Source organism: Anabrus simplex, chromosome 14 (assembly GCF_040414725.1).
Source record: "Anabrus simplex isolate iqAnaSimp1 chromosome 14, ASM4041472v1, whole genome shotgun sequence".
Classification (NCBI taxonomy): Eukaryota; Metazoa; Arthropoda; class Insecta; order Orthoptera; family Tettigoniidae; genus Anabrus; species Anabrus simplex.
Window position 1 is genome coordinate 98,469,589 of NC_090278.1, and position 16,256 is coordinate 98,485,844.

The following is a 16,256-nucleotide window of genomic DNA, read 5'->3' on the forward strand; positions in this document are numbered from 1 at the left end:
AAAAACATCATTTCATTACCAATTTTGGAAATTTAGATAGACATTTGCTGTTTTATTAGCCTGGTTTGTAGAATCAATGTATGCAAGAAATTTCTGCTCTGGTAAACCCCTGTTTGTAAAGATTTTGTCTGTTTTACAGATTGTTGTTTCATTTCACTCACGCTCCAAGAGAAGTGTTTCAAATGCACTGTTAACACCAACAAATAATACTGTGGACACTTGTTCAATAAATTGAACAGGACTCGACCGTACAGTAGACCTCCACAAAGCGGATAATCGAGAGTACTGTAATGCTGTAACTCACCAGAGCGGTGGAGAGGCGCAGGATGGCCAGCAGGTTCCGAGCAGAGGTGAAGGTCATGTCCCTGTTGTTACGAGCCTCCTTCCTCAGTTCCACGTACGCAGCTGAAACAATACAGCACAATGTCACAGTCCAACAAAAGACTTCTATGAAGTTAATCTAGCAGCAGGCTCAACTAACAGGTATGAAGCTATACACTATACATAGCTCAGAATGGTATTTCTGTCATCTCTGTTTGTACCTATGTGTGCGCATCACGAGAGAATAACTTAACAGAATTTAATGAAAATCTGTATTCAATTTCGGGGAGTAAGGTAATACAATCTAGACTATAATTAATTTTATTCAGGCCACTTGAAGTGGTAGTTCAGTGGAAGGACAAAAAATTTAATTCTCAAAGATAAACACTACATAAGTTATAGATAATACTATTTACAATCACTGAAGCTCTTATACAATTCTACCGCACCAGCTATGATCAAAATATTGATGAATTTAAATTTTTAATGCGTAGTCCAAATCAACGCTGGGCCACGAGATATGGCTAACAGAATTTCATAAAAATCAGCATATAAAGTTGGGGAATGATGAGGCTCTAGAGTAAAGGCTACAAATAATTGAGAATTCACAGCAAGATACCTGTTTGCCGTTATTCTCATCAAAAGGCGTGTAATGTTCATCAAGTATTGCGCTGAAACTTCTCATATGGGCCAATTAACTTATGATTTATACAAGATTTCAAATGGACTAACATTAAATTTTGCCCGAAATACAGCGTTTCACTCTTTTTGCCGGTTAATGTATAAAAATATGTACATCAAACAAACTAGAATAAGTGTATGAATCAGGTATAAGTAAGCTGCAAAGGTTTCATCAAGATGCATTTAGTAGTTCTAGATAAAATGGGTCATAAAGGTAGCAAATTTTGGAATAGGCCATTCATACTCACACGGGCCAGACCAAACAGTAAACTTGACATGGCCGTCCTCTTGCGCGACCCACCTCGGTGGCATCTTCCCTTCATTATGTTAGCATGCGCTGTTTCTGCTTGCCACTGTTTCTTCAATTTCCCTGCGTTCAGCCGCCTGCCCACTTCCTCACTTATGAGGCCCTGCCTGTCGCGAGCCAGCATGAAGGACGCCCAGAACCCCTTTCCAGAATTACAGGAGAAGGGGACTTATCATCTAAATGGCAAAGTGGGACAACTATGTTTTCCTGATAGCTTCTGTAGTCTAACGCACTGGTTTTTGGTTGGTGAACATCCAAAATCCAATTATTTTAACTTTGTACCCCAAAGTGCGAGTATATTGCAATTATAGCAGAAATAACAAATGATTCTTGCCGGATGCGAAATAATATTAACTATAATCAGCACGATCACCTTTCACACCTTATCCCGCTTGCTCAGGGGCATGAAAGAGTTGTGCGCAGGGAGTTACGGTTGCATGCCCTTCCTAACATTACAGAATTTTCAACTGAATATCCTACCCCCACAATATCAGGGATCAATGTACAGTCGCGGGAATGACAGGCCGCTACACCGCCGCGTTCCCCAACAAGAATATATTGTATGTTATTGACACTGGGCAAAGGAAAGCTCGTAACTGACCGGTTAGCAATGGCCGGAGAACTGTTTGTTGGCACGACAGCCCAATTATACAATCTCCGGAGTCTTCCGTTTCCTTTTCAGGCAAACTGGCAAGCCTTGACAGATGGAGAATAATGCAATAATTACGATTGTACTGTGTACACTGCTTCAAAATGAGTGGATTTCAAAACAAAAAATGGATAAAAGAGCATTTTTATGTACCTCGTACAAACTGACACATATTTTAGAATGAACAGTTCGGAAAGGGAGAATATTCGGCTGTGAACTGCTCACTGAAAGCAGAGTCTAACCCTTGAGAAGACTCCACATACTACAGACATAGAGGCCCTAACTCTACTCCGCACTGTGTGAAGTTCTTCCCAATGGAATGCACCTTCACTTCCGCCATGATCGGAATTAAGATGACTTTCATCCCAGTCCTCATAAGTGTTGCTCATCAGAGGGCCACTCTTTGCTGTCACAGCGATAAACTTGCTTTGTCTGCCCGAATACATACTCACGATAGTGCAGCTTTCCCCAACGACACCTGTTGCACATCGTTTGAGTCCCTGCAGGGCTCAACTGGAGACAAAAGAACAACGCTAGTGGCTTCCTGATCACCCCGTGTTTCGTGTTCTTTGCTAAATGATACTCAAAGAGAATTTATTGTTTTGCGAAAACGATTTCTTTAGTGCAAGCGACAATTCAGGTGAAGTTGACGACAGATTGCTTTACCGGCAACATGTGGTGGTAATGGGACTTTATACTACAAGTATCCCCCCAAAACTACTGACAATTTTACAGAACTTAATTTTTTTTCCCCCTCAGCTGGTTACGGACACTGACGAGTATAACAATAAGATCCCGGCTATAGAGCCTGTTTACAGACTGAGCTCACATGTCCAACATCACCATGAAGCTCTTAAGGCAATCTTCAATTCCAAAAGAGGAGGCTAAACAACTGTCCCCGGGGGATGCGGTGCCACCTAAATTATGTGGACTGCCTAAGATCCATAAAAAAGATGTTCCCCTCAGACCTATTGCTTTTTTTGCTAGGGGCTTTACGTCGCACCGACACAGATAGGTCTTATGACGACGATGGGATAGGAAAGGCCTAGGAGTTGGAAGGAAGCGGCCGTGGCCTTAATTAAGGTACAGCCCCAGCATTTGCCTGGTGTGAAAATGGGAAACCACAGAAAACCATCTTCAGGGCTGCCGATAGTGGGATTCGAACCTACTATCTCCCGGATGCAAGCTCACAGCCACGCGTCTCTACGCGCACGGCCAACTCGCCCGGTAGACCTATTGTTAGTGCAATAGGTTCTCCTACATATGCTCTGGTTAAATACCTAAGCAAATTGCTTCAGACACACATAGGACTACTGAAACATACATCAGGGACTCTCGGTATTTCGTCAACAAGCTGTCAACCATAACCTTTCAACCTAATGCACTTTTGGCGAGTTTCAATGTGGAGTCCTTGTTCACTGAAGTACCGATTGACTGGGTCATGTCTCTCATTGAACACCTGTTCCCTGAGGACATTACTAATCTGTTTTACCACTGCATAACTTCCAGCTCTTTCTTGCGGGGTGGGAATCTTTACGAGTGGCTATGGGAAGTCCACCTTCGCCCGTAGTGGGTAATTTCTTTATGGAGTATTTTGAGGAGGAGGCTAGAGATGATATGGTGGAGGTATGTTGATGATGCATTTGTGGTCTGGACAGAAGGTCCTGAGAAACTTCATCTATTTCTAAACCACTTAAATCTGCAACATCCTTCAATAAAATTCACTACGGAGATGGAGTCGGACGGATGCCTTCCTTTCTTGGATGTTCTAGTAAGAAAGAATACGGACGGCTCCTTAGGACATACCGTCTATCGTAAGCCTACCCACACAAACCGCTATCTTCATGCAGATTCTCACCATCATCCAGCACAAAAACAAGACATTCTCACGACACTCGCCAAGAGGGCGAGACAAATTTGTGAGCCATCAAATATCCAGGTGGAGATGGACACGCTCAAAGTCACGTTCACGGGTAATCGTTACAGCGATTTGCAGATTCATAGAGTCCTGCATCCCAGAGAAACGACGAAGCAAAGCTCACAGAAGGAAGACGTGAAGGGAACTGCCTACTTGCCTTACATTCACAACACCACAGATCGAATTGCCAAGGTCCTCCGCAAACACAATATAAAAACTGTGGTTGGCACCGTCACTAAAATTGCTCACAGTCTGAGTAAAACAAGGACAAATTGTCCCCACTTTTACATCCTGGGGTATATGAAATTCCCTGTACTCGCGGTAAGGTATACATCGGCCAAACATGCCGGTCCATTGGCACCCGTATCAAGGAACATGAACGTAATATTCCTCTCAAACAGCCAGACAAATCGGCAGTAACTGAGCACGCTCTATCCTTGGGTCATGATATGTTCCAAGATGCTCGAGCTCTTACCCACACTAGACACTACAGGTCCAGGATTATACGGGAAGCTATGGAAATATTATTACAATATTTTTAAGTCCACCTGTTCAATACAATACATTGTATTGTATTGTATGTATTGTATTTAACAGGTGGACTTAAAAATATTGTAATAATATATGAGACATACGTCAACTTCAATACTGGTTCATGCGTTCATGAACGTACCATTTGTTGATAACTTTCGCTGTTTTCGGTACCTTTCCCATTTCTCTAAATTTATGTTACATGCTGTTCTTACCTTATTTACTTTTTTCGATCTGGCTACATTTCGTTAATTGATTATAAGTTTCCTTCGACGTACACTCATGTTACAAGCTTAACGAACTCTGTTCGTATATTTTCTTTCACTTTTGCGCTGCCCTACGTCATTCCTTCTTGGGTTTTTGATTGGTTGCAGCATTTTAACATGACTGTTTACGTCACTGGCAACTTTTCTTTTGATTGGTACCGAAGTGTATCCTTCCGCGCTTTCTTGTCCTTTCATTGGATCCTTTCGTTATTTGTATTTTGTACTGATTATATTTATTAATTGTAAACTTTTAAAGATATTCTTTCTGGGTTCTCTTTTTCTTACTATTTAGTTATTTTTTGTTAAGTTTTCCATGCACAGTTTGTAAATTACTTATGTTAGTTTTGCAGTACTATGTTGCGTCGCATCTGGAATTTTCCTTGGTGCTATTTAAGCGACATGCCTGCCTGTATGCTTCGCCTTATCATTCCGGATTTGGCCGGAATCGCCGCTGGTGTTCTGCAGCAGCTACTATGCTGTATTTCTAAGAAACATATTTACTTTGCATATGGACTAGCTACTTTTCTTCAGCGTGTCTTCCTTGCTGCAGTCAATTCGAGGTCATTTACCTCGCTTTCTTGCTCAGGTCTGGTTCGCTCCAAGTATGACTGCCAGCCAGCTAACCGCACTGACGTGGCCGTGTCGGCCTCGTACCTTACATTTGAGCATGAAAACAACACCAGCTTAGGGTCTGGTTCTTGCTCCAGGATCTACTGAATTATTTTTATGACTGTTTTAGCTCATTGTGTCCATAGACACATTTTATCCAGATGTCGGCTGGATCGTCTACGAATTTATTAACTGCGGCTCTTAAATGATTAATGGAGTTACTGAACTAAAGGTCCTCTTTTTTTCTTTGAACTCACTACTCCCCGGCGGAGAATTGTGTGCCAAAATTCAATTCCAGAACTGTCCTGCTACAGCGTAAATTTCTCATCAAATTTCCTACATTTAACTTTGTTATTTTGATAGCTTTAATCTTATTAATTGCTCATAATTATTCAACTTAATCGGTCTGGTTTTTTAACCAGCCTTCAAGGTAATTTAAGCATTCAGATATTGTACTCTGATTTTCACAGCTGTCGTAAGACAACAGTCTTACTTATTTACTTTTTATTCACACAGCCGGTGGCAATCTTTCGCTCAAGGCCAAGTGTTGAAATATAATGTTACAATGTTAATTATTGTTAAAATTTTCTTAATTATTGTTGTTATTTCTACATCATTTATATAATAAATTTGTAACTGCTGATCTCCTTTCTTATTTCCCGAGAAACCTTGGATACCCCTTCCGGCTTTTCCACTGTTTTCTCCAAATACGGAACCAAAATGAGAATACAGTAAAACCTCGTTAATTCGAAGTCGTTGGGACTCAAAAATCGGACTTCGAATTACGTGATTTGGAATTAACCGCCAATTCGCAGTTCAGAAGTATCAACCCTCGCTGCGTTACAAAATATTCTAAGGCCCGTTACTGCATGCAGTTAACCTTGATTCACAGTTTACACCTTTCAAATGCCATGAAAAAAGAACTATTTCCAAAATGTATCCAAGAAGGTGCATTTACAGTATTCAAATAATACACTTGAATATCTCGCTGGCAAACATAACCTCACGCAATGAAAGAAATTAAGAAATTAAGAAAGAAAGAAAGAAAGAAAGAAAGAAAGAAAGAAAGAAAGAAAAAAAGCACGATTCAAAGACGAGAAATCTATGCTGGCTCCCATGTGCAAGTACTTTATTCATTGGATTACTATACTGTAAGCATTTTAGATGCCCTGTATTTACACAAAAAGTGCCCGATGCTCTTAAAATCGAACTTTCCGATGACTATCCTTGTACGATTTCCCGCCATGGGACTTCTCTCGTACTTCAGAAATGTAAACACTTGCCGCATCACAAAGTATTCTAAGACTCATTAATACATGCAGTCACCTTGATTCACGGTTTAAACCTTTCAAATGCCATGGAAAAAACTATTTCATGTATCCAGCAAAGTGCGTTTACAATGTTCAAATAATGCACTTGGGTAAATAACTTACAAACATAACCTCACACAACGAAAGAAGAATATCACACGATTCAAAGACGAGGATAAATTATGCCGGTTCCCCTGTGCAAATGCATTATTTTTTGGATTTCTGTACTGTTTGCATTTTTAGATGCTTTGTATTGGCATAGAAAGTGCCCGATGCCCATAACATTGTGGCTTATCGATCTTTCCTATGACGAGGGGATGAAGTTTCTCACTTCCATGTGCATTGCAACGCACTACACACTTGCACGATTTCCCGGCTGGCATTTTCTCCTTTAAAACCATAAGATCGTTTGGGCTTGCATTAAAATAAAGCATTGCAGTTTCATCGCCAATGACAATACTGTTCGGTGCCTACGAATCTATTATATGAGCCACGTTTTTGCGTCAACTGTCGGCATCGCCAGTGTTCGCGGATTCTGTTTTCCCGCACACTGCCCGTTGCGTGATATTACGGCGTTCCTTAAAAGTTTGAATACAAAAGAATTCCGATTTCATTCAACTTAGTAATCATGAAGCGCACTATAGATCCACCGAAGTGAGTGTAAATGCGGAAAGCTACGGTACCACTCCACGTTCCGAAACACGCGTTCAATTATGACGCGGATAAATTTCGAGTTGAAATTACTCTGTAACATACTACCGTTTTAAAATGTAAAGGCAGTTTCGATTTAAAAGTCTAAATTTCGGTAATGGGGCCGACATTGTACTTCGAATTACGAATTATCCATATTTCGAATTAAACAATTTAAAAAACATGCAAAACTGTATCTCATGTTACCGGGAACGAGACCTTCTTCGAATTAGGCGGGATTTTGAATTAACCGAACTCGAATTATCGAGGTTCTACTGTAGTTACTCGTAAGCTATGGAAATGCGCAGAAATCCTAACAATTTCAACAAGGACACTGACTACTAATTAAGTAACCCCTGGTTGCCAGCCATCAAGGATTTACATTGGTAGTTTGTACGTTCCCCATCGCCAGGCTTGTGTCAATGTCATATGTTGTGTACAAGCGTTATGTGACCCTCCGTAGTTCCGTCAGCTTCCGCTTCGTGCCACGTCCATCTGGTGACAATTTCCACTTCCATTATAAAGTCATTGTTTAAGAAACCTTTCTCGTGGACAGTGGAGATTTCCTTCTGATGACGCAGAGCACAGTTCTCTGCGAAACGTAAAGAATTTCACCTTATTTTCTTGACACGGCATAAGACCAAAAGCCTACACAGTATCGTGTCTACAAGTACAGGCCGTGAAAGCATCAATGGCAACATTTTTCAAACTTATTGTTTTCAAATGACTTTTATAGATTTTAAGAAAAGTAATTTTTTTCCTATGTTAACTTGTTTATTACAAGCAAGGCGTTCCGAGTAAAAGAGTTAATGGAAAGAAACCTGTTGATACGGAGAGTTAACGTCACTCACAAACTATAAAGTCGGTGAGCTCCTCGGGAATGACGGGCTCCTTGCGCTTGCAGAGAGAAATGTATCTCCTCATCAGCTTCATGTCCAGAGCCTGGAACGTCATGGGCGGCTGCTTGCTGTGCTGGTGAACGTACGTGATGTGGTGGGCCAGCCTGGAACAACGACCTTCATCTTTAACAAGCTAGGCAACTACAAGAAGTCAAACTGTTTAAAAAATGTTAATAGCAGTCAGTATCAGGTGTGATACAGTAATTTATTTTAAGTAATCTGCAGGCGAACTCCACGGCTAAGTGGTTAGTCCACTCGCGCAGGACCCCACGCTCACAGGCCACACGCCATCAATAAACTAACCTCAGTGTAAGTATCAATAACGAAGGTTCCGTTGCCCAAGTAAATAATGAAGCAATATATCCATACTTCCTAGTCTGTTTTCAAGCTCATTAAGGAAACTGACTCAATATACAGTAATGTTATACCATCACTATAACAGTATTCTTTGTGTAAATAGTTGAGCTCCCTTCTTGAAATTTGCTATTACTTGCCGGACTGAAGAGAAACCGTACAAAGACATTTTTTTCCCGAATCTCTTGAAAAATCAAAGGTTGTCTTGCATCCGCGACCACGGGAACCACGCCGCTTCTCTTACTCCCGCACGCGTGCATAAAACTCTACCAGGCTACATCGTCTCTGGTTCTCGGGAAGTAGTGAAGAGAGAATGACGTTCTACTTGGGGGAAGACAGGCTTGCAGCGTGGCCAACTGGGCGAGCGACAATCCCCTGAAGAGATAAACAAATGTCCCTGTATTAGCCTCTGGCGTGCCTTTGAATTCTTAGAAAGGCTGTGCCTTCTCGATGGAGAGTTATAAGGCATCTACTGAAGTTGACACAAGAATTAACAGTTTTCAGGCAGCAGGAATATTTTTGTGATGGATCGTCGTACTGTAAAGACACGTGGAACAGGTATTGCCGGCAAATTTTCAACAGGTCTTCTTCGATATTATGATGCTAATTTTAATTTAATGGTTATGAAACTCGCGCGAATAAAGAATAATTGTCCAGCTGCAAGAAAATACAGTATAACTAAAGCCAATGTTCGGCGTTGGCGAAGGTGGAGATAGTCTAAAATGCGTACATACAAGAAAGGCATTCATATGATTCCGCAAAGCACTTTTTAAGCCTGATAAAAAAATTTTGAAGGAAAAAGTGGGGGTAGTTTTGGAGTCGGAGAAATGCGGTACATGCACGTACACTTTATGTCAATAAGAATACACAAAGGCTAAGTGTGAAAGTCGTGACAAGACAATGTCAAGTTACGTGAAATAATCTTTATACAGGACGTAATGTTGCTTTGCTTTTCAAACGAATTCTTGCAGATTTTTCTTGCTTTTACATTCTAACTGAATTCTATACATACAAATTGGACAAAATAAGACCGTATTAATAAAATGCTGCATTCATCATTTAACATTATCTACGTTATCAAATGCATTATTCGAAAATACCACAACTATACTTACCTGGTATTAGCCAAACAGATTTACACTCCCGCAGAAAAAGAAAATGTGCTTTAACTATACCCGCAAATGTAACACTAGTGATTTCAGCAATACATAATTCTCTCACAAGTCACGAAATAAACCATGACTAAGCTTCATATCGGTAAGTAGGGTCCCTAAAGTGTGTGGTTAGCGACACTGAATTGAACCCAACAGTATTGACTGGTACTATACCTGAGGTCATTATCTCTGTCGGGCTTGTCCTGGATTAGCCACAGGAGGTCGAACCTGGAGAGCAGAGCGGCGGGGAGCTGGATGTTCTGTTCAACCGTCCTCTTGGGGTTGTAGCGGCCGTAGGCAGGGTTCGCCGCAGCCAGGATACTAACACGAGCGTTCAGACTCGTCATTATACCAGCCTGTCAACACGACATTAATGTAGTCTCTCCTAAATTACAAATTCACAATCTCAGTGTCATAACACTATCAAAAGCTAGAGAAAGGTCCGCCTATTCAGTACCATTACATTAATATTATATCTAGTTTCTACTTGCTACATTAGTTCTTCAGCCATGATCAAATTGAAAACATGTATACAAAAAAAAAACCAAACCAAAGCCCAGGGTGCAAAACCCTATGGCCTACCAAGCGACCGCTCTCAGCCCGAAGGCCTGCAGATTACGAGGTGTCGACAGATCCTCTCGGCAGTTTTTCTTGGCTTTCTAGACCGGGACTGCCACGTCACCGTCAGATACCTCAATTGCAATCACGCAGGCTGAGTGGACCTCGAACCAGCCCTCAGATGCAGGTAAAAAAGTCCCTGATCTGCCCGGGAAACCCGGGGCCTCCGGGTAAGAGGCAGGCACGCTACCCCTACACCGCGGGACCGGCGTATACGTATAACCACCAGTAAAAAACTACAATTTGGTATCTCTTAGCCCAGATAATGCTACTGTCCTATATGGAGGACAGTATATGTTTTGGTATTGTAGTCTAGTTAAAAAATTGCCCAGCAAGTGACTTGTCTTCATACACTTATGATGTTTTGTTGTCATATGAGAGTTCCAGTCTTGTAAGTGCTGACACCGTTGTGCAAATTGTGTTCTGATCGGAAGGTAACAAGATCTGCTCTGCTACAGCAAGCGTTTTGTATTATTTTCTGTTATTCAAATATACAACTGTGATATTTTATATCTACACCGTTAACATATCAATACAGCATAATATTATGTTACATATAAGTTATTTCTAATTAGAAGGCCTTTATGTCTGCTCAAATTAGACTATCCTATATAAAAGACGGTAGGATAATACAAGGAAGTTCGTTCCAACACAATACCGGCTACATTTTATTACAAAACTTAGCAGCCAACCGACCCGAAACGTTATCTGATTAGTCTATTGTGTTTGGTTTTGAGAGAGGAAAGCCACTAAACCTTGATGAAATCTTAAGAGATGTTAGAAAAAGAAAAGCAGATGACCCTTTCCCTGCTCTTGACATTTTTATTTCATCTCCCGATAATGAATCGGATGTAGACATTAATAACCTTCCAGGAAGTATTTTACATGCACCAGCATATGGGTGGAGTCAATCGCTCAGACCAAAATACATCTCTGTCATCGACATGCCAGAGCAAAGTGGAGGGAAGCTCAAGCACCTGGCCATCTTAAAAACAAATATGCGGGCTACTAAAAGGGGACCACACTGATTCCAGGTATGACCGGTCAGACCATTTGATCATCCCTCAAAAATCTCAAAACAGAAGACGACAACACGGTGCAGAAAGTTAAACACTGGTTTGCATGTCAGGTATCATACAAAGGAATAGGTGCAGCTCTTGATAACTTTTATTTGATTGTGTGATTTATGTGATTTCCTGATAATCTGTCAATAATTAGAATTTTATGTTGCATTATTAAAAATGTCATTGTTATGTATGACAAAGAATGGATAATAAGTACAGCCTGGCATTCCATATAGTTTGTCCAAATGTTCTCCTCTAAAGCCTACCGTCCTATATAGGACAATTTATTTCAAGACAAGCCTTCGAATGACCACAGTAAAACCTCATTAACACGTTTCTTGCAGCAGACAACAAAACTGAACGTGTTAACCAAGAAAACGTACTTTCTGGACATGAGGTCATTTTACGTCTCGTATCTGCGAGTACAGTGAAAACTAAATCTACCATTTCTCAAGATGAGAGGAAAGTATTAAAAGATGTGAAAAATACCAAACTACAAATATGAAAACCTGTGCACAATAACATTCTTTCTACAACAAATTAGTAGAAGCCTTTTATTTCGGAGCACTATCTTCAGATCACACTCTTAGGCAATGAACTGGAGGTTACACTCGACCATGTGCGACTTTGCCCACCATTTTGAAAACTACGACCATATATTATCGATCGAAACTCTAAAGTGCAAGTTCAACATTTGCGACCTCTAGATGTCAGTCCACTTTGTGGAAACATTTAAGGTTGTCTTCATTAGAAAGGAATTCCACTTTTTCCGTATACCTAGGCTATCACAAGACGCTAGTTAATTTCACACGATTATGTTCCTAACCCAGATATAGGCCGCAGTATGATGCAACAAATATTCGCTACACATCACTGTACCACTCAACACAAAATAAATTTCTAACTTCTGAATGGAATGCAAAATACAAGCACAAATAGACTGTGTTATTCAGGAATCTCGCTGTTAATAGGCAAACAAAACTGAACATTCCTGAGGCTCCCCAGACGTGCAACTTATCCCACAAAGTTCACGAACTCAAGGCCTTTTTCTGTATTCATGCAACTGTGGCGACGGATCGTACCCGAGTTGGAAATCAAGTCTGTTTCACAAGGGATGACAAATAACATTTTCAGGGCTATGAAAAATGTGATTGTACTAAGCGGTAATAGCAAAAATAAATGTGAAACAAAGGAAGGTATTAAAATTAGGACTATTAGGTAGTACCATTTGGCTGATAAAACAGGCATGAGGCAGTTTTTAAAAAGTAACAATGATCGGTGGAAAACTGTAAATAAATATATATAAACAGACTCTGGGATGGGTTTAAAACAATTGTTCAGGAATGTGAAAATAGGTTTGTACCTTTAAAGTTGGTGAGAAATGGTAAAGATTCACTATATTATAACAGAGAAGTAAAGAGACTAAGAAGGATGTGCAGACTGGAAAGAAATAGAGTTAGAAATGGGCGTGGAAGTAAGGAGAAATTGAAGGAACTTACTAGGAAATTGAATTTAGCAAAGAAGTCAGCTAAGGATAGCATGATGGCAAGCATAATTGGTGGCCATACAAATTTTAGTGAAAAATGGAAAGGTATGTATAGGTACTTTAAGGCAGAAACAGGTTCAAAGAAGGACATTCCAGGAATCATTAATGAACCAGGGGAGCGTGTATGCGCTATTCAGTCAGCAATATGTAAAGATTGGTGGTTACAAGGATAATGTCTACATAGAGGTGACCAATACTAAAGAAGTATTAAAATTTACCTATGATAACAATGACATTTAGAGTATGATGCAAGAGTTGAAAACTAGAAAAGCAGCTGGAATTGATAAGATTTCTGGGGATATACTAAAGGCAATGGGTTGGGATATAGTACCGTATCTGAAGTACTTATTTGATTATTGTTTGGTTGAAGGAGCTATACCAAACGGAGAGTTGGTATAGTAGCCCCTGTGTATAAAGGAAAGGGTGATAGATATAAAGCAGAAAATTACAGGCCAGTAAGTTTGACATGCGTAGCATGTAAGCTTTGGGAAAGCATTCTTTCTGATTATATTAGACATGTTTGCAAAATTAATAACAGGTTTGATAGAAGGCAGTTCGGTTTTAGGAAATAATATTCCACTGAAGCTCAACTTGCAGGATTCCAGCAAGATATGGCAGATATCCTGGATTCAGGAGGTCATATGGACTGTATCGCTATTGACCTGGCTAAAGCATTTGATAGGGTGGATCATGGGAGACTACTGGCAAAAATGAGTGCAATTGGACTAGACAAAAGAGTGACTGAATGGGTGGCTGTGTTTCTAGAAAATAGAACTCTGAGAATTAGAGTAGGTGAAGCTTTATCTGACCCTGTAATAATTAAGAGGGGAATCCTCAAGGCAGTATTATTGGACCTTTATATTTTCTTATATATATCAATGATATGTGTAAAGAAGTGGAATCAGAGATAAGGCTGTTTGCAGATGATGATATTCTGTACAGAGTAATAAATAAGTTACAAGACTGTGAGATGATAAACGGGGTTAAAAGTCAGGTTGTGCGTTTCACAAATAGGAAAAGTCCCCTCAGTTTTAATTACTGCGGTGATTGGGTGAAATTCCCTTTTGCGGATCATTGTAAGTAAATACCAATATAAATGGTCCGTTATTTTACATTATAAATTTTCCAGCTAACTCATTCTTGGTTGCCAGTGTTTCGCCCTCGTGTGCTAGGGCCTACGCAGTGACCTCCACGGTATGCACTAGCCAGCGTATTGGTAGGTGTGCTAGGTACCAACTGATGAGCCCACCCTAGCACACGAGGGCGAAACGCTGGCAACCAGGAATGAGTTAGCTGGAAAATTTATAATGTCCAATAACGGACCATTTATATTGGTATTATAAATTTACTCATTCAGGACAAATATTTCAGATTCCCTATGGGAATCAACATCTATATCATTGTAAGTATCTAGGTGTTAATATAAGGAAAGATCTTCATTGGGATAACCACATAAATATGATTGTTAATAAAGGGTACAGATCTCTGCACATGGTTATGAGGGTATTTAGGGGTTGTAGAAAGGACGTAAAGGAGAGGGCATACAAGTCTGGTAAGACCTCAACTAGAGTATGGACCTTTATGTTTTTTTCAGTGTTCGAACGGGTGGATTTAGCGTTTTAAGGAACGGCACAATTTCACGTGGCAGGCAGTGTGTGGAGAAGCAGAATTGGTGAACACTAATGATGCAGACAGTTGGCGAGAAAGCGTGGCTCACATAATTCGTATGCAGCGAACAATATCATCAATGCCGATGAGACTGTATTGTTTTTGAATGCCGAGGCCAAACGGACTTATGGTTTTAAGGGAGATAAGTGCCATGGTGGAAAATCTTACAAGGATAGGGTCACAGTCCTTCTGTGTTGCAATGCAGATGGAAGCGAGAGACTTCCTCCCCTCGTCTTAGGTAAGGTCGAGAAGGCATGATGTTTTAAGGGCATCAGGCACTTCCCATGCAAATACAAGTCATCTAAAAATTCCTGGATGACAGGCAGAATTTTTGAGGAGTGGCTGGTATGCCTTGAGCGCAAAATGGCATGCCAGGACAGAAAAATACTTGTGTTATTGGATCAGTGCGCTGCACACAAACATAATTTACTTTTAAAACATGTGAGTCTTCTTTCTCTGCCGGCCAACACTACGAGCTACTTGCAGCCCCTAGATCAAGGTATACTTTCATGTGTGAAACGTGCCTACAGAAAGCAACTGGTGCGTTACTTTCTCCGGGAACTTGCTAGATATATTCCGGCGGGAGAAATACGCAAGTGGAAGATGCAATGCGGAGTGTGACAGTTGCCTGGGACGCTATTCCTCCATCGACAATCAAGAACTGCTTCGTCAAGTGTGGTTTTGGTTCGTTCAATGAAATAGAAGGAGAAGACGACGACAATGAAGATGAGTGGGAGGAGTTACGGCAAAAGTCAGATGTCTGATTTTCTCCGAATACATCGCCATAGACCATGCGGAGACTACAGCTCATCACAGCTGAATATCATGCCGGGATCCCGCTCTTCTGCTCACATGACACCAGAGGGAGATGCAGCTACAACTGATGTTGAACACGACAAAGATACGGTGCAGGCGGCAACTATTCCGTCAAAGAATGCTGTACTTGCCGCTCTAGCCATGTTGGATTCTGTGATAAGTGCAAGTGATGCAGACGGCACTGCAATTAAGGCTATGGCCCGTATGGAGCAGTTCGCAGTTAGTGTTTATTAAAAATAAAAAAGGATGAACCAACCTCTCACACATTCTTTCTTCAAAAGGCAATACATAGCCCTACAGGACCATTAAACATTTGCAAACTATTGAGGTACTGTACAAAGTTATTTATTGTTCTTGATATTTGTGTTAAATATATGTCTGGGTTTTCAAAGTTTGTGTTTTTGAATCGTGTTTTATTTTTCCCGGGCGTGAGGTTATGTTTGACAGCGTATGGCGTATTCCAAGAGCATTATTTCAATAAATGCACCTTGTTGGATACATTTAGGAATTTTTTTTCCCCAGGACATTTGAAAGTTTTAACTGTGGATCAAGGTGATTGCATGCTATAAAGGATCTTATAATATTTTGTAATGCAGCAGGGGTTGGTATTTCTGAATTTCGAGTTAGCAGTGGTTAATTCGAAATCATGTCATTCGAAATCCGATTTTTGCGTCCCAAGGACTTCGAATTAACGAGATTTTACTGTAGATGTTGATTCCCACAAGAAAGTTCCGAGTTGTCAGCGGGGAGGTGGTGTGGAATAACAGTAGATGAATAAGTTTGAGTGGTGTCTTTAAAAGTAGGAGAGATCACAATATGAAGATAAAGTTGGAATTCAAGGAGACAAATTGGGGA

General features: G+C 40.5%; 1 protein-coding gene across 1 annotated transcript in view; it reads right to left on the reverse strand.

Annotated features, from left to right (window-relative positions):
* Mcm7 (minichromosome maintenance 7) overlaps positions 1 to 16,256 on the reverse strand; it is a 55,674-nt gene that overhangs the window by 11,655 nt on the left and 27,763 nt on the right. Inside the window, exons 10-12 of the mRNA XM_067158528.2 lie at positions 9,864 to 10,045; positions 8,134 to 8,285; positions 305 to 405 (exon numbers count right to left, since the gene is read on the reverse strand). Coding sequence (XP_067014629.2) covers positions 305 to 405; positions 8,134 to 8,285; positions 9,864 to 10,045 — 435 coding nt within the window. The remainder of the gene's footprint in view (positions 1 to 304; positions 406 to 8,133; positions 8,286 to 9,863; positions 10,046 to 16,256) is intronic.